Raw genomic sequence first — 18,867 nt, forward strand, 5'->3', positions numbered from 1 at the left:
ACAGTTCTGCAAGGCCACTTTTCTCTTTTCACTTTGCCTTTTCTAGCCAAAGTTGGAATGGACTAGGTAGCTGACAACAGCAGCTTCTGGTAGTTATTGGCATTCCTTGGCTTGTGGCTGCATTTCTCTCTGTTCCGTGTTCCAGTCACCTTGTCTGTGTTTGCGTCTGTATGTCTGTGTCTTTTCCCCTGTCTTTGCCTCTCTCCAATAAGGATACTTGTCATTAGATTTAGGGCCCACCCAGATAATCCAGGATGATTTCTTAGTTACATCTACAGACCCTTTTTTCCAAATAAGACCCTTTTTTCCTATCACACTGACAGGTCCCGGGGATTAGGATTTGCGTATGTGTCTTTGGGGGCCACCATGTGGTGCACTACACTAACCATCTTCTTAACTTCTTGGTCCTGTCAGAAAAATATTTAAGTGTCCCATAATTTGTCACTGTTTTTATTACAGAAAATTCTGTCTTCTGTTTTTTATTCTCTACAGTTGCTCCTGAGAAAAGGGTGCCAGCAATGCCTGGATCGCCTGTGGAAGTGAAAATACAGTCAAGATCCTCACCTCCCACTATGCCACCCCTCCCACCAATAAATCCCGGAGGACCGAGACCAGTGTCATTTACTCCAACAGCATGTGAGACCCCTTCATTACTTGTGTTTGTGGTTCTGAGTGACATTAGGATCTGAGTGACTGGCCAGTATTGAGTCTTACACATGTTATTTAACATTTTCAAAATTCTATTTTATTTATATATATATCTATATATATGGATGTATACACACACACATATACACATACATATACATACATACATACATACACACATATACATACATACATACATACACACATATACATACATACATATACACCTGGTTGTTTCTTTTATAAAGTGCTTTTTCTCTGTGGGGATATAATAATACTTAGCTAATTTAGGGGCTTGGAAATTTAGTGTTGTAAATATTCTGTTTTCATACTCTTAGTCTGTTAAGTAGCAATTTTCATTTCTTTGGCTCTAAAATAATAAATTTAGATAATATTGATTTGTAAGATTCAAAGTATTTTTCATAAAATTACAGCACTATTGAAAATGTAATAGCGCTTTAATGGTAAGACTTCTTTTTTTTTTTAACTTTTATTGTGGTAAAACGTACATAAGACATTTGCCAGCTTACCACATTTACAGCTCAGAGACATTTACATTTTTCTTGTTGTCCCACAATTATTACTGTCCTTTTCCAAAATATTCTACCACCTGTTAGCATAAACTCAATGCTACCCAAACAAAAGCTTCTCCTTTCCCCTTCCCTTCTACTCCTGATAACCACTAATCTTTGGTTTATATATATATATTTCTCTTTTTTCTAACCTATCTAAAAATTTTCCCTTCCATCCCTGGTAACTAACAAAGAACATTTCCTTCTATGTGTAAACCTTCCTTGACTTTTTCCAATAATGGATTAATACAGGATTTGTCCTTCTGTGATTGACTTACTCCACTCAACATAATGTCTTCCAAGTTCATCCACATTATGTGGTGTTTTGCAGATTCTACATTATTCTTTAGGGTTGCATAGTATTCTATTGTATGTATATATCACAGTTTGTTTATCCATTCCTCTGTTGATATGCACTTAGGTTCTTTCCATCTCTTGCTATGAATAGTGCTGCGATATGAACATGAACATGTGCGTATATCTATTCATATCCTGCCTCTTACTTCTTTAGAATATATATATACACGGTAAGACTCTATACCCACTTCAGTTGAGTGGATTCTGACTCAAAGCAACCCCCATTGGATTTCCAAGGTGATATATCTTTACGGAAGTAGATTACCTCATCTTCCTTTCGCGGGTTGGCTGGTGAATTTGAACCACCTGCCTTCTGGTTAGCAGTCAAATGCCTTAAGCACTGTACCACCAGAGCTCCTAAGACTCTTATAGATGAGAATATTAAATTAGCCATTAAATAATTTGGTGATAATTTGGTACAACCACTTTGGAAAACTCATTTTCTGTACTAAAGCTGAACATGCACCTATCTATAACTCAGGAATATCAATCCTATGTATATAATTTAAAGAAATATATACACACACATACACACACACATATATGGGTATGTGTGTGTCTGTTGTGTGTTGTGATTAGTTGCTATTTGAGTTAATATATATTTTTTTAATTTGAATTTTTCTGTCTTTCCATTCCTTCCTTCCTGACACTCTCCACCTTTCTCCCCATTCACTTGGCTGTCTTATAGGTACTTTATTCATAAAGCAGAAAAGACCCTTGCTGTTTGTGGAGTGTTCACACAGTAGTCAGGGCACTAAGTGCTATATACATTTTCTTATTTACACTCCACCATACAAACTTTTATAATGTACATGTCGGTATCTTTGCTTTCCTGGTGAAAGCATTGCTGGCAGGGAGTTAGATCTAGGTCTGTACGTCTTCATATTGTGTGCACTTTGCTCTCTACCATACTATCCTTGCTTAAAAGTTTATCATTTTAAAAGGCAAATTTTCTATCTCAATATTAAACAGTCTTAGGGATTGGTACTATCTTGAAATAAAAGAGATTTAATCTAACCCAGGCTATATCATTCAGATTTCAGGGTACATATAATAGGTTATACATATCTAAATCTTTACCTTTTTACGTCTGTAGTCGGCCACTTTGGGTAGATATCTTTTACTTCAGAATATATGGTCCAGTGCTTTTACTAAAGAAGCTGTGAAAATCCCATCTGAGCATCAGCGTGGCTAAAATACAGCAATATATTATTTTTATGGGTTGCTTTAAAAGAGCAGCTTTCAATGACAGTTGACCTTCTTTGTGAAAATAAAGAAATGGCAGACCATTGCAACTAATTTTCTAGATTGCTGAGATGGAGTGTTGAGCTTTCCTTTCCAGTAGCTTTAGTGATCTCTTAGTGGAAGACGCAGAAGAGAATTCAATCTTTTTCCCTAGCCTATTATTCTTTTCTACAGTGAATCATTCAACAACATTTTTTTTTAACACTTACTCTTCGCTAGGTAATGAACAAAGTCGAAGTAGATATGTAAGATAGTGTTTACCAAGTAGTGCATGGTCTGTTTTATTAAGGCAGTGCAAATATAGAAAGAAATAAATGAAGATAGTGGAAGCATTTTTAGTATACATAGCCAGCACTGAGAAGAGTTATTAAAGCTACTAGGGTTTACCCTAATACAGGTAATACCTGAACTGTATAGGGCGAAGAAGAGTTTGCAAGGTCAAATTTGAACAGACATCAGTCAAAGAAGAGGGAACAGTGATGGTCAACTGACCATGACTGGCTTACAGAAAATAGAAAGGAATTGGAAGATTTTTAATGGTCAGTAAATTTGCATCAGGAAAAATACAAGTAAATGGCAGTTTTCTAAGCTAATTAAAAATTGAATGAGTGAGCCCTTTTAACTTTGCTTATGTAAGTCTTAAATTGTTTCTTATGTTTTTAGATAGTTTCACCTTTTTAGAGTTCCAAGATGTGTTACGTTTAAGTGAAAATCTTTTGACACTTACAGGTGAGGTAATTTTAATGTTAAATGAAGAAGGAGGTTATTATTTTCTGCCATAAAGAACTAAGCTCTATGGTTGTATTTCAAATTAGAACTACCAAGAAACATTTATTACTGGGAATATAAGAAGAGTATAATCAATTACATGTAATTTGCCACCACTCGTCTGTCAGATTATCACATCACTGGTGTTTCAAAGAACAGCAGTGTCACCCATGGTTTCAGCAGTGTTTCTATACTAAAACGGACTAGGAAGGAGGGCCTGGCGATTTACTGATAAAAAAAATTGGCTAGTGACATAGAGGGTCAGTAAAACCTTGTGAATAGTGGAATGTAGTCTGTATAGTGCCAGAAGATGAGCCCCTCAGGTTGGAAGGCACTCAGAATACAACTAGGAAAGAGCTCCCTCTTCAAAGTAGAGACGGTTTTCATGACATGGATTGGAGTAAAGCATTCAAGACCTTTTTATGCTGATGTGCATGATTCCGAATGAGAAGTAGCAGCTGGAAAGATCCTTTATAATAGGAATGTGTAAAGTACAGAACATGAATCTAGGAAATTGAAAATCATCAAAAATGAAATGGAATGTATAAAGATTGATATCCTAAGCTTTAGTGAGCTGAAGTGGACTTGTATTTGCCATTTCCAGTCGGATGATCACATGATCTATTCTACTGAGAATGACAAATAGAAGAGGAATGGTGTCACATTCATTGCCAAAAAACATTTCAAGATCTATCCTGAAGTAATAACACTGACAGTGATAGGATAATATCCATACTCCTTCAAAGACCAGTTAATATAATTGTTATTCAAATTTATGCACTAACCACTAGTGCCGAAGATGAAGAAATTAAAGACTTTCACCAACTTCTGTGGTCAGAAATGGATCAAACATACAGTCAAAATGCATTGATAATTATTGATGATTGGAATGCAGAAGTTGGAAATGCAGAAGGGTCGATAGTTAGAAAATATGGTTTTGGTGATAGCAACAATACCAGAGATCACTTGATAGAATGTTCCAAGACCAAGTGGCCATCTAAATGTAATGATGGGTCTCTCCTTATCCAGAGCAAAGAATAATGAAGAAAACAAAAGACACATGGAAATAATTAGTCCAAGGGACTAGCAGACCATGTGATCCTCAGCCTGTATGACTACAAGACCAGAAGAACTTGATGATGCATCGTTGGTTGCCACTGTCAGCCACTCGGAGGAGGTTCAGTGTAGGAGATCCTGGATAGAGTGGGAGAACAATGTGGAACAAAATTCAAAATCATTTAAAAAAAAAAAAAAAAAAAAGACCAGGTTTGCTGATCTGATAGAGCCTGGTGAGACCCCTGAGACTATGGCCCCTAGTTACCCTTCAGGTCTGGAATTGAACTTAGTTCTGTGGCTTCCAGCCAAACAATAGACAGTCTGTGTGCTGAGCAAATAATCCAAAAAGCTGAACTATATGAAGAAGAATATAGCTTCAGGATTGGGAAAAGACTCATTAACAACCTGCAATATGCAGTTAACACAGCCTTGTATGGTAAAAACAAAGAAGACTTGAAGCACTTACTTAGGAAGACCAAAGACTATAGCTTTCACTATGCATTACACCTGAACATAAAGAAAACAAAAATCTTCACAACTGAACCTATAAGTAACATCATGATGAACTGAGAAATGATTGAAGTTGTCAAGGATTTTATTTTATTTGGATCAACAATCAATGCTCATGAAATCACACAGTGTCTTGCATTGGGAAAATCTTATGCAAAAGATCTTTTTAAAGTGTTAAAGAGCAAACATACCACATTGAGGACTGAGATGTCCTAGACTCAAGTAACATTATTTCTAGTTATTTTCTATGCATGTGAAAACTAGATGATGAATAAGGAAGAGTGAAGGATTGGTATATTTGAATTAAGTGTTGTTGAAGAGGTTTGAATATCCCATGGACTTCCAAAGAATGAATAAATCTGTCTTAGATGAAATATAGCCAGAATGCTCCTTGGTATTGAGGATGGTGAGGCTCTGTCTCACAAACTTTGTATATGTTATCAGGAAGGATTAGTCCCTGGAAAAGAACATCATGATTGGTAACATAGAGGGTCAATAAAAAAGAGGAAAACCCTAACTCACGGCAACCTCATTTTGGTTTCCAAGGCTGTAAATCTTTATGGAAGTACATTGCCTCCTCTTTCTCCCATGGAGCAACTGGTGGTTTTGAACCACTAACCTTCTGGTTAGCAGCCAAATCGTTTACTCACTGTGCTACCAGAACTTATATGGAGTCTAGAAGATGCTTTATTTAGTGAATAAGATTTTGACAATATTAGCCTAGCACTGTCAAAACAAGAAGTAACTGATTCTGATGGACATGAGTATTCTGAAAATGGTCAAAGAGATAATTGTGCCATTGGGCCCAGGACGAAGGGAAAAAGAGGAGTTGTTGGTAAGACTACTGAGTTTCTGTTTGGGATGATGAAAAACTTTGACAAGTAGATAGTGGTGATGGTTTGCACAGCATGTTGAGGATAATTATTGTCAATGAGTTATACATTTCAAAATGGTACAAATTATAAAATTTTGTTTCATTGCTTTTACCACAATTTTTTTTTAAAGAGGTATATATTATCCAGGAATAGGTCATTAAACCTATAGTCTAGGGAAAAATATTCCTCAAATTAGGACAAGTCTCTGTTTTCTAATTTTCTGTTCACATGCTACCTTCTTGAGAACTTAACACTGGGAAGGAGATGTGATGTAAAAAATGAACATGATGGAAATAAAGGTAGACACAGAAGGACAAACATTGTATGATCCCACTTACATGAATGTCTAGAATGGACAAATATATAGAGACGGAAGTTTAGTGATGATTTATTAATGGGAAGGTGGGAGGGGAATTGGGAGGTTCTGGTGAAAGAACATGAAGTTCCTTTTTGCAGTGATGGAAACTTTTGGGAATGAATGATGGTGGTAGTGGTGAGCATATGAAGGTAATGGGTGTAAATGAGCTGTATACTTAGCAGTGGTTAAAATGGCAACCTTATTGTTAGAAATATTTATCACATTAAGATTAAAATTATATGTGTATATATATTCAGGGATGAACATTTGTATAATTTGAAGAGATTTAAAAAGTATTTTAATACTAATGATTTCCAGTTATTTGGTAATTTAATTAAATTATTACTTAGACATTGGAAAAAATGGCCATTAATATTGAAAAGATGTCATCACTCAGACTCATCTCAAGTAGTACCTGTTGAAGGAAGTCTTTAAAACTTTAAAACTGCTGCCCATGACATCTGTAGAGTTAGATGCCCTTCTCTGTGCTCTGGTAACACTCTGTGCACACTTGTGTAATAAAATCTGTATGTTATTCTGTTGTCATTTTTTACCTGACTCTGCCTCACTCTGTAGCAGTCTTCTTGGGGTCAGAAACCAAGTTTTGTTTAATATTTTCATTCATTTATTCAAATATTTCAAATGATTTTTATATTTTGAAAATTTATTGTTTAATCTTTTAACATGTACATTACAAAATTTGAAGGCATAAGCAAGAAAGCAAACAAGAAATATACAAAGATCCTTGTGTTTTACACTTAAACTGAGTCTTTTGTTTTGGCTTTCTTTTAGTAAGCAATGGAATCAACCATTCTCCTCCTACCCTAAATGGTGCCCCATCTCCACCACAAAGGTTCAGCAATGGTCCTGCCTCTTCCACGTCATCTGCACTAACAAATCAGCAGTTGCCAGCCACTTGTGGCGCTCGGCAGCTCAGCAAGTTGAAGCGCTTTCTCACCACACTCCAGCAGTTTGGCAATGACATCTCACCTGAGATTGGGGAGAAGGTGCGGACTCTTGTTCTAGCACTGGTGGTAAGTACAGCAACACGGTCCTCAACAGCTGCCCAAATATGTGGCTCAGAACCAGTGCTGGCAAAGAAATTGTTGATATTTCTTTCATTCCCAAACCTACAGTAATGTGTCACATTCTATACACTAGTTACTGTTCAGAACTGTTGGATTGTGGATTTCATGGTAACAATGTCTATCAAACGAATATATAAAATCTTCAGTGTTTACTCTTTCTTATGGTATTGATTTAATTCTGATAAGCAGCTTTGAATTTGTCTTAAAATTGAGTTTCCAACAGACCCACTTTTTAGCTCACCTAATCCAAGTTTTTTTTTTTTTTTTTTTAAATACATTCAGTGCCTGGTGCACTGTTTCCAAATGAAAGAGGAAAGAGATGTAGTAAGTTTAATTTTCACAATAATAATTTATAAAATTATAATGTTCATGGTGTAAATAAATATAGCCACTCTTCCCTTATCGACATGATGGAGTTCCATATGCCAGGTCATTACATCTAAATCAGTGTTATGCAAAAATGGAGAATGACCACATCAGATCTCAAAATGGAAGAGGACTACATCATTACATAATTGCCAAACCACTGAGAATCATAGCCCAGCCAAGGTGACAACATAACCTAACCCATCATATCCACTGTTCCCTTACTTCACATCTCTGCGTTGTTTACTGACAGCCATGCTTTATTTAGTGCAAAATAGTCAGATAATAGATTTTTACTATAGTTGTAATTGTGAACTGTCATATAATGAGATAGTGAGGAATAGATGTAGTGTCTAAAGGGATCACTCTTCTCAGCTCTTCCTACATAAAATTTTCACTGTGTGTTGAACCTGTGGTATAGGGGGTGATTTTCTGACATTGACAGCTGGGTGGATTTCACACTTAGCATTTTATAAAGTGAAGTACTGCCAGTTTTCAGTGTTTATAAGTGGAATTCTGTCTGCCCTCTAGTAAAACCACTCTGTACTCCTTCATGTTAGCTTCTATGAGTAATTAAAAGATATATCATAGTACCAAACCTTAAACTAGCAATTCCGCAAGTGTCATGCAGAGGCTTGTCGGTTTTTTCAAGAGTCTTATTTTCATCATCATATTTAGGTGTTAAATTGTCTTTTCACTCCTATTCTCTGTTGAGCTGTGGGACAAAGGACTAAGTTTAGCCTTTTATATCTGGTTTCTGAAAATAGTCCAAGCAATTAGTGTTCTTTATCTTTCTAAAATAGCCAAACAAGTAACGGTTAAACAGGCCCACACCTCACTAACTTAAGAGGAAGGGTGGGGGGGATGGTCATGATATAGTCATGTATATTCATTGATTGGATTGATCATAACTATTCATTAAGGCCCCAGTCATGCATAATCATTTAAGTTCCCATGACTAGGAGACTCTGGACACTGGAACTCTTTTGGAGGCTTCCAACAAGAGGTGGAGGATAGGGAACAATGGAATATTCATGCTGGGACCTCTTCCAGATCTTGCTTGATGTGTCTCTTGGATTGTGTTATTTCTGGTTATATAATAAATGGGTAACTGTAAGGATAGGTAATTGTCTCCATGAATTTTGTGAGCCCCTATGTAGATTTCATTTACCCTTGGGGTCAATGAGCCAGTAGGGCCTGGCTCTACAGAGTTGACTGTGGACAGCCAGCTCTTTGTGGTTTGGTGATAGAAAAGGGCTGCACTGGCAGTTGACCTAACTTATAACTGAGTCCCAGGGGACTAGAGACAGAGCGCAACAGAGAGCCAGCTGGTCTGAAGCATATGGAGTTGGGCAGTCTTTCAAGCCTCCAGCTACTTGCTGATGACCTGGCCTCAGGTAGCCAGAGATGTTTTGAGGTGGCTCGTTTTAGTGGGATGGGATCTCATCTAACACATGAGTGGTTAGAGTCTGGGAGTTTTTGCCACAGAAGTGGCTGGCAACAAGGTATGGAGATGTGGGAAGGTGAGGCCTAGATCTGTTTTCATGTAGGAATTGGATTCATGCTGATCCTAGTCATGTAGTTAGTGATTTGCCTACCTTTCCCCTTTCGTAGTGCAGCTCTTGCATGAATTTATATAGAAGAATCTTCCACAGGCTACATGACATATTGATATTGCAGCAGATGAAATGCAGAAACTAATTTGGGAATCCAGTTGTCATCTGTTAAGCTAGGTGTTTGGGGAGATTTACAAAATTCCACAACAGTACCATTCTTCTTACTGCATTTTTTCCTTTTAGAAGATAGTTATTTTTCATAGCACATATCACTAATGTTAATATGTAGTGGGTTATTTTGAAATGGATTAATATTTTTTAAAAGCTTTCACTTTCAATTTGTCACTTAGTGAATATTGATAGTATTCTGGTTACCTAGTGCTGCTCTGAAACACATGGGATAGCTTTAACAAACAGTTTATTCTTACAATTTGGAGGCTTTAAGTCCAAATTCAAAGTGCCAGGCTCTAGGGGCTGGGTGAAAGCCCCTCAATTTTGGGTTGTAGCTCTGCCTCCTGCTCCCAGCCCTCTGAAGCTGGAGGCTTTTCTTCACTCAGCTTCTGGCTGCTGAGTCTGACAAACCCAAGGTTGACAAGTAAAAAGACACAGTCTCAATGTTACCAAACGACATGGCAGGCCATTAATTCAAGTCTGTTGAAAGTCCCAAGGTCGGCAGAGCATAGCAGGCTGCTGAACAATGACATAGCTACATGCAGGGTTCAAGTGTGCCATAAGCTAGAGACGGTTCCCCAAGGCTTCTCCTTATATACAGGAAACAGACCACATCCCTAAGGCAGCTACTCAGCTACTCACAGTAGATTCCACCATGGAGCTGATTACCAGTCTTATCATGGGGAATACTGCATCCAGCTGCCCAACCATTTAACCAGGCCCGGCCAAGTTGACACACAAACTGAACTACCACAGATAGATATAACCCATATAAACTATTTTGACACCAGAAAGTTTAAGAACTGCTGCCCTAAGAGATTTTTTAGTCTAATATGGAGAAACAACTTGTATGCAAGGCAAATGACAATAAATTACTGTTTCTTCATATATGAGAGTCAGTCCTTGTTTTGTAAGTTGTTCATTATCATTCTGTGTAGTGTTTTATTGTAGGATTATACAACAATTTTTTCTTTTGCTGTTGGTAGACATTTAAGTTGTTAAATGGGGGCTGTCTCATGAGTCCTCAATACCATCCCCGTGTTCACAGATTTACTAGGATTCACAAGACTTTGAATACAGTTGTACTCATCACTAAGATTTACTGTAGGGGCACAGTAAGGACACACAGCTAGATTATAAAGGAAAGTAATACAGACGGCATCTGGAACAATCCATGTGTTCCACTTTATTCTACTCTTTCCTCTCGTCATTGGTTATGCAGTAGATGCATGCACTTTTCACCACCAGTGAAGTGTACAGCAGTATGTGTGATGTTTCTGCTCAGGGAGGCACATTAATTAGACTCAGTGTTGAAAGCTTTTTTATTGGGGGTGGTCAAATAGGCTCTCTTGGCCTAGCACATACCAAAATTCCAGCTCCCCAGGAGGAAAACTATGGTTCAGCATAAACTGTACTGTTTGCACAAACTGTCTAGGCATAGTGAACCACCCTTAGGGACAGTTTTTTGGACTTTTTCTGAACTTTTTATTGTGATTTGGGTGAAAGTTTACAGAAAAAATCCATTTTCCATTCAATAATTCACACGTTTTATTTCATGTCATTGATTGAAATGCCCTCAGTGTAACATCAGTGCTCCCACTTTCTTCCTGTTTTTCTTGTTTCCGTTCTTCCTTCACTCCTAACCCTTACCATTGAGTTGATTCTGACCATACCCACCCTTTAGGAAAGAGTAGAAGTGCTCCGTTGGGTTTCCAAGGCTATAAATCTTTATAAAAGCAGATTGTCTAGTTTTTCTCCCACAGAGCAGCAGCTTTGGTGGGTTTGAACCGACAGCCTTTTCGTTAGCAGATCAGTGCTCTAACCACTATGCAACCAGAGTTCCATCCAACCAGTTTGTTGTTGTTATGTGCTGTCGAGTCGGCCCCGAATCATAGCAACCCCTCCTTGGGTTTCCGAGGCAATATCACTACGGAAGTAGATTCCCCAGCCTTCCTTCCGAGAAGTGGCTTGTGGGTTTGAACTGCCAGCCTTCTGGTTAGCAGTCAAGTGCCTTAGGCAGTAGGCTACCAGAGCTCCTATCCACCCTGTTAGCTTGGTCTTTTTTTATCATTTTGAGTAGAAATGGTTTTATATAGGTGTAGGGACACGAGCCAAAAACTCAACCTTGCACACTGGCCTTTTTCCATAGGGACCATTACAAATAATGTTGCTGTGGACGTTCTTGTACATGACTGTGGTTTCAGAGGGTACTCATATGTACAACTTTATCATATAATGCCATACAGTTTTCCCAATTGTTACACCAATTTATACTCTCACCTCTGGGAGCTCTGGTAGCATAATGCCTAAGGCACTTGACTGCTACCAGAAGGCTGGCGGTTCAAACCCACCAGCCACTCCTCAAAAGGAAGGTTGGGCAATCTACTTCTGTAATGATGCCACCTCAGAAACCCAAGGGGGGGTCGCTATGAGTCGAATCCGATTCGACAGCAGTGAGTTTGGTTGGTTTGTTTTTTTGTTTTTGTTTTTGTTTTTGCTGGAGTTTAATCTCGATTGATACTGAAACTAGTAGTAGATTTGGGGAAGATACAGGGGAAAAAATGTTTGTTAAGTTTAATACCTATTTACTATTTTAAAAAGAAAGAAAGAACTTAGCGAACTAATGCTGGTAGAAAACCTTCTTAAATTTTATAAAGGATACCCCCCAAAAAACAAACAAACAAAAAAAAAACCTACAGCCAGTCTCATGCTTAATGGTGAAATTTGAATGCTTTCCATCTGAGATTAGGAGCAACACATCTAGACGTCCACTATCTTGTCTTCCATTCATTGTAATATCCTGCAAGTTCTAGCCTAGGAAATAAAAAAAAAAAAAAAGAATTGGAGAGTGGTAAATAAACTGGCTTTATTATTGATCAAATGCTTGTCTTACATGTGTTGAATTTAAGCTTGCCACTCTGTCTTGTTATTGTTTTACTACCATCTTGTTGAAAATTTTATCTAATAGGAGAAGAATTAATATTTTTATTGTTTTAAAGTTTTTTTGTCAAGAAATCCTTTCCATTTTTTCTGTAAAGAATGGTCAAGATTTTGTCAGGCATTTATAAATGGAACAGTTTTTCCAGGGGATGGAAACTTTCATTAGCTAATTCAAAAACACAGGTAAGAAAGTGGAGTTTAAAACACAGGTAAGAAAGTGGAGTTTATGTCAGATAACCACATTCTGTGCTTCTGACATACAAGAGGTAAAGTGCAAGTAGTCCCTACTTACACTGGAAAGCAAGCATGTTCAATTTCCTTTTCAAGGTAAATGATTTTTGACTCCACTTACTTAGAGGAATGGACGTTCTGGAGGGTAATTTGGCAGTGTTTCAAGTACCTTATACTAGGTAGTCTCTTTGACTCACCAGATTCACTACCAGGAATTTATTCTAAGGAAATAATAAAAAGTATGGACCAAGATAATCAGTTTGACATTATTTATAGTACCTCCCCGAAAAACAAAAAGAAAAAAAAACTGAAGCCCGCTGAATGTTCTATAAAACCCACTGCCATTAAGTCAGTTCTGATTCATAGAGACCCTATAGGGCAGAGTAGGACTGCTCATAGGGTTTCCAAGGCTATAAATCTTTACAGAAGCAGACTGCCTCATCTTTCTCCTGTGAAGCAGCTGGTGGTTCAAACTGCCAACCTTTTGGTTAGCCGCCAAATGCCTTAATCACTACACCACCAGATCTCCTTAGCATGTTCTATAAAAGACTGAGTAAATTGCAGTATCTGTTTAATGAAATACGATGTGTAGTTATTAAAAATCAAATACGATGATTTAAGTAGACCCACGTCCCCCTGTTCCTCCTGCTAAAATACAGCAAAAAAACGCAGACACATCTAAAACAAACTAAGGCTCTGAAAGGTGGGCGAGGAAAGCAGATTGGCTAATAAGAGAGGAAAGAACTTGGAACCTGAGGAACTCCATAATAGTGACTTCCTTAAGTGTTCTTTTTTCCTCACATTCCAGACTAGGAGCTGGAAGCACCAATGGGCACAGATTTTTTTTTTTTTTAAAGCCTCCTTTCCAGCCATAGGGTCAGAAAAGTACAGACAGCCCAGGCAGATACTTGTAGACAATAATCAACCCACGGCCTTTGAGCACAACTGTTGCCTCACCCTCCACCTGCCAGCAAAGGCCCAGTGGGAATCCTAGACTTTACCCTTTCCCAGCTACCTCCCTCTCTTCCTTTCCCCCACCCTCCTGGGGAACTGTGTCAGTGGAAGCTAATTGTGGAGCAGTAACGAGGCCCTCTTCCCCCTTCTAGTGGCAGGGGTTGACTATCAGAGGCCGAGTGGGGAATCTGGACTTATATCCCCATCTGACAGCATCAGAGGCATTCGCCCCTCCAGCTGCTCTTCCTCCACTGGCACAGTGTCCAAGGAGACTTCCTTAAACAAGATTGAGATACGATTCAGAGTCTTAGAGCACAGAATCCAAAGTGTTCAGAATACAATGGAAAATCACTTGTCATACCAAGAACCAGGAAAATCTGTGCTTGAGAAGACACAGATGTAGGAAATATCTAACAAGGATTTTAAAACAGCCACCATAAACATGCTTTGATAAACAGTTATAAACATAAATGAAAAAAAAATAACAAAGGCTCAGTAAATAATAAGAAGCAATAAAGAAGAACCAAATGGAAATTTTAGAGCTGAAAAATAAAATGGAATGAAAAAACTCAGTGATGGACTTAACAGCAGAATGGAGAGAATAGAGGAAAGAATCAGTGAACTTGAAGTTAGCAATTACCCAGTCAGCACAACATAGAGGAAGTAGACTGAAAAATGAACACAGCCTGAGGAACTTGAAGGTCTGTAACAAAAGATCAGTAAGAGAGGCAGAATAAGGTGGCCTCGAGAAACTATGCAATGAAATAGTGAATAAAATTTTCCAGAATTTGACAAAAGATCTAAACCTACAGTTTCAAGAAGCTAAACGAACCTTAAGCAGAATAGATCCTAAGCAAAATTCATACCAAGACACATGATATTCAAAGTAAACACAAAGTAAAAATCTTAAAAACAGAGACAGAGACCAATTGAAAGTGTGGAGTTATTTTAATAAGCACACAGCCCACTTGAAGCTAGAAGGCATCTGTTCCTTTTGTATTAACTTCCTGTTTTGAAGATTTGGGAAACTGATGTTAGAAGGTAGACAGAACCTGTAAAGAGATTAATTTTTGGTAACTGAGGTTGAGCAAAAAAAAAAAAAAAAAAAGTCTTCAAATTGACATCCTGGATGGAGTTGGATTTGTTCAGCAGGAAACTTTGTAAGCTTGATTCCCTGTCCCTGAAGTGATGTGGAATGAATACCTCAAAACCAGGGATCTGAGTTCCTCTCTTTGTTGGGTAGTAAGGAAAGACATACCTCTGCAGCCTAGGCTGTGGGGCATAGATGAAAGTTTAGATATGAGGTGGCAGAGAAGATAATCAAGGAAGTCAAATTTCCATCATTCTAATAAAGGAAAGAGTATTTGGTTAATCTTTGAGAGAAATCTGTTCTTGGAGTTATCCTTTTCCTTGTGAGTTCAAAAGGTGTAGCACCATCAGATTTATGTTAGGGGACAGTGTCCAGTTTTGTAAGTTGAATAATGTTGAATGATGTTATTTATCATTTTCAGAACTCCACAGTGACAATTGAAGAATTCCATTGCAAGCTCCAAGAGGCCACAAACTTTCCTCTTCGTCCTTTTGTGATTCCATTCCTCAAGGTAATTCTATGAGATGACTGCTGAATGTAGTTTTCTCTAGGATCTGCCACTGATCCCTGTTTTGTGTTGTAAGATAGTATGAAGAGCTACAGTTTCATACCTTTATTTGGACTGGTAAGAGATCCGAGTGTAATCTTCAGCTTTGAGTTGTGGGCTGTGTACAGACACCACTGGTAACACTTGGAGGGAGGAAGTAGGAGGTGAGTGGGCTGGAGGGGTGGTTCAGGGTGGGAACTTGGCTCTTAGCAGAGGAGATGGTTTGGCTTGAGCTGAAAGTGTTTGCTGAGAGGAGGCGAGCAAAGGCAAGGCTTTTACAGGTTGGACTTGCTCTAAGGTCAGGAGAGGTTGTGGGGAAGCAATGTTTGTGGCTTCCCAATCTCCAGCTAGTTTGGTTTTCTAAAAAGTCCTTTGGGATTAAGTGTAACTTTTAGGGACATTGCTTACTTGATAAATGATACTGTTCTATTTATACTGAATATGCCTTTGTTTTTTGGTTAAGTTTTATTTTGAAATAATTTCATGTTCACAGAAATGTTGCAAGAGTATAATAAAATACCTTTATACCCTTTATCCAGATGTTAATGCTTTACTGCATTTGTATCATCATTCTCTTTCTATACATACATTTTTTTTTTACGTAGAAACATTTGAGATTAAGCCACAGACTTGATACAGCTAAATACTTTAGTAAAGTTGTCAAATTTGGAAATCAACATTGATGTAATAACTATTTCTTTTTATCTATAGACTTCATTCAGGTTTTATTAATTGTCTAATGTCTTTATAGCAAAAGAAAATGTAATAGCATCAAAAAGTGGGAAGCACAGATAACAGTTTTTCAAAACTGTTTTTGAACTTAGAGCATTACACACACACACACACACACAGGAAAGTGTACCAATCTCAGGTGCACAGCTTGCCCTGTGGCTCTGTTGTAACAGCATTGAAGCTGCAGCATCTCAGGACAGGCTGTGGTGCCTTTTTTAGCCCTGAAACAGCTGTGCCAGTTCTATATTGGTCTTCCTGTGTTTCAGAGCCTGTAGACAATTATTTACCCCAGACTCCAGAATCAAGAAAGATTGTGAAAGTTGGGTTAATAGGAAGTAATTTGTATGTTTCTTTAGTCATCAAAGGGCATGTGTCACAAATATAAAGGTCTAACATGTTTTTTTTTCCAATTAAATTCCTACACTTGGAACAAGATTGAGGTTATGGAATAGACTACAGTCTTTGAAAAAGTATTTTACATACAGTGAAATCCCCTATTCTTATCTCTGTTATTTTGAAAACAGCATGAGGTAGGTTGTTATGGCAGCTTTTTGGCTAGCATATAGTTTTTGTCAATTTATCACTGCTTTAAAACAGTCACTAGTAATGATGCCTGCTAAATTAACCCTTGGTGAAGGGATGACTACTTATATGTAATAAAACTCTCCTGATAGCTTAGTGTCTAAGGCATTTGATTGCTAACCAGAAGGCTGGCAGTTCAAACCTACCAGCCACTCCTAGGAAGGAAGATTTGGCAATCTACTTCTGCAGTGATATCACCTTGGAAACCCAAGGACGAGTCGCTATGAATCAAATCAACTTGATGGCAGTGAGCTTGTGTTTTTTTGGTTTACTCAAAAAAAAAAAAGAAACTTCTCCTCTCTTTCACTTGCTCATCTGTTTCCCTTGGGATAAAGGCTTCTATTATTGGCTCACCCTGAATTGTTTTTAAATTTTGGGGGAAATGCGTTTCTTATTTTATGGTTGGTTTATTTTTTTTAATAGAAGAAATATGGGGAAAGTAGATTTTATAGTTAGAGAAATTAAAATTCTGAAGTTTTAAAGATACACAGTTTTTTATATTTATGATTTATCCCCATTAGGTTTTTTCCTTTTACAAAATAAGGAAAAGTGCCCATCTAGAGGGCCACACTGAGAAGCAGTGCTGGCCATGGGTCACCTGCGCACTCTCAGAGCTTGGCCTAAGGCTTGTTGCCTTCCTTTCCATCACTCCCACTGCTCCTTTCCGAAAACTCCATGATCGGAATCAGACCAGAATAATCACTTATTCTGGAATTTCATGGCAGCTCTCATGGAGGCCATGAAAGGAAGGGTGTTTGAGTAGTACTATCAGAGACAGGTGTGGATCCAGAAGAGAGAAACCAGAGCTAGTAACCCATAGAGGAGCCAAGAGTGTATTCCTCCTACTCCCATGAAAACCCATTAAAAAAATTCACTGCTATCAGGTTGATTCCTACTCATAGCAACTCCATAGGACAGAGTAGAACAGCCCCATAGGGTTTCCAAGGCTGTAAATCTTCACAGAAGCAAACTGCTTATCTTTCTCCCGTGGAGTGGCTGGTGGATTAGAACTACCAACCATTTGGTTATTGGCTAAGTTCCTTAACCACTAGTTTACCAGAGCTCTTTCACTCCAGTGTATGCAATAATAATTCTCTAACTGACCAAAGTCTTCAAAAGTGTATAAATTTAAAAATTATGTTCACCATTTATCAACTTTTGACTCTGTATGAAGCCACAAAGGTCAAAAAGGCATAGTCCCTTCCTTAAGGGAATTTATATCTTCTGGGGGCAAGAGACAAGTTAGCAAATAATAACTCAAGTGCAGTGGAATAGATGTTACTTTAATTACAGAAAAGTCATAGGAAAATCAGACTGACAAGGAGAGAAGGTTTTGGTTGCGTCATCTGGTTGGTGAAAGCCTTTTGAGGTGCTGAGCCCTGACAATTGTAGGATAGAGCCCTGTGACCAGGCAGACTGCCTTCCAGCCCCTGCCTCTTCTCTTCAAGGCCAACCTGCCCCTGCTGCAGCGAGAACTTCTGCACTGTGCTCGCGCTGCCAAGCAAACCCCATCCCAGTACCTGGCTCAGCACGAACACCTTCTGCTCAACACAAGTATCGCGTCGCCTGCTGACTCTTCAGAGCTGCTCATGGAGGTGCATGGAAACGGGAAGAGGCCCAGTCCTGAGAGGTGAACAGAGAAGAGCTTTGTAACCCTTTTCTAGAACCACTCTGACCTTCTCTTTTGCTTCTGAAAGAAGGAGACTTTGGTTGCTGTGGTTGTAGATAGGTATAGTCTCCAAATGTCTAGAACTAGTTTGCTTTGTCCCAACATCAATCAGCAGAATAAATCTAAAATCTCTAGGAGTGGCTCCCAGACATGTGGTTTTGTTTGTTTGTTGTTGTTGTTTTAATTTTTATTGTGATTTGGTTGCAAGTATACAGAGCAAATTCATTTTCCATACAGCAGTTCACATATACTTTGTCTTATGACGTGAACTGCAGTCTCCCGCAGTGCAGCAGCTCTCTTCCCACTTCCTCCCCATAGTTACCTCTTCTCTATGTCCTTCCTTCCCTTGTACTCCTGCCCCCTGAGCTGTCTCCCTGTGTGTACATAGCCTTTCTATTCTCCCATGATTGATCTCCCCAAGGAGTGTATCTGTCTATGTAATGTTCAACTCATATACCTGTCTTTTGTTTGGTTGGAAGCCACAGGAGTGGGTTCAGTTCCAGAGCTGAGGGACAGCTAGGGGCCGTAGTCTCAAGGATTCCACCAGGCTCT

At 38.4% G+C, this 18,867-nt stretch overlaps 1 protein-coding gene across 1 annotated transcript in view; it reads left to right on the forward strand.

The window, feature by feature from the left end:
- Positions 1 to 503: 503 nt before the first annotated feature.
- CBFA2T2 (CBFA2/RUNX1 partner transcriptional co-repressor 2) overlaps positions 504 to 18,867 on the forward strand; it is a 51,236-nt gene continuing 32,872 nt past the window's right edge. The window contains exons 1-4 of the mRNA XM_007934566.2: positions 504 to 636; positions 7,182 to 7,423; positions 15,207 to 15,296; positions 18,095 to 18,276. Coding sequence (XP_007932757.1) covers positions 519 to 636; positions 7,182 to 7,423; positions 15,207 to 15,296; positions 18,095 to 18,276 — 632 coding nt within the window. The 5' untranslated portion in view covers positions 504 to 518. The remainder of the gene's footprint in view (positions 637 to 7,181; positions 7,424 to 15,206; positions 15,297 to 18,094; positions 18,277 to 18,867) is intronic.

This window comes from Orycteropus afer, unplaced genomic scaffold (genome assembly GCF_000298275.1).
Source record: "Orycteropus afer afer isolate SDZICR_OR568_19922 unplaced genomic scaffold, OryAfe1.0 scaffold00020, whole genome shotgun sequence".
NCBI classification, from domain to species: domain Eukaryota; kingdom Metazoa; phylum Chordata; class Mammalia; order Tubulidentata; family Orycteropodidae; genus Orycteropus; species Orycteropus afer.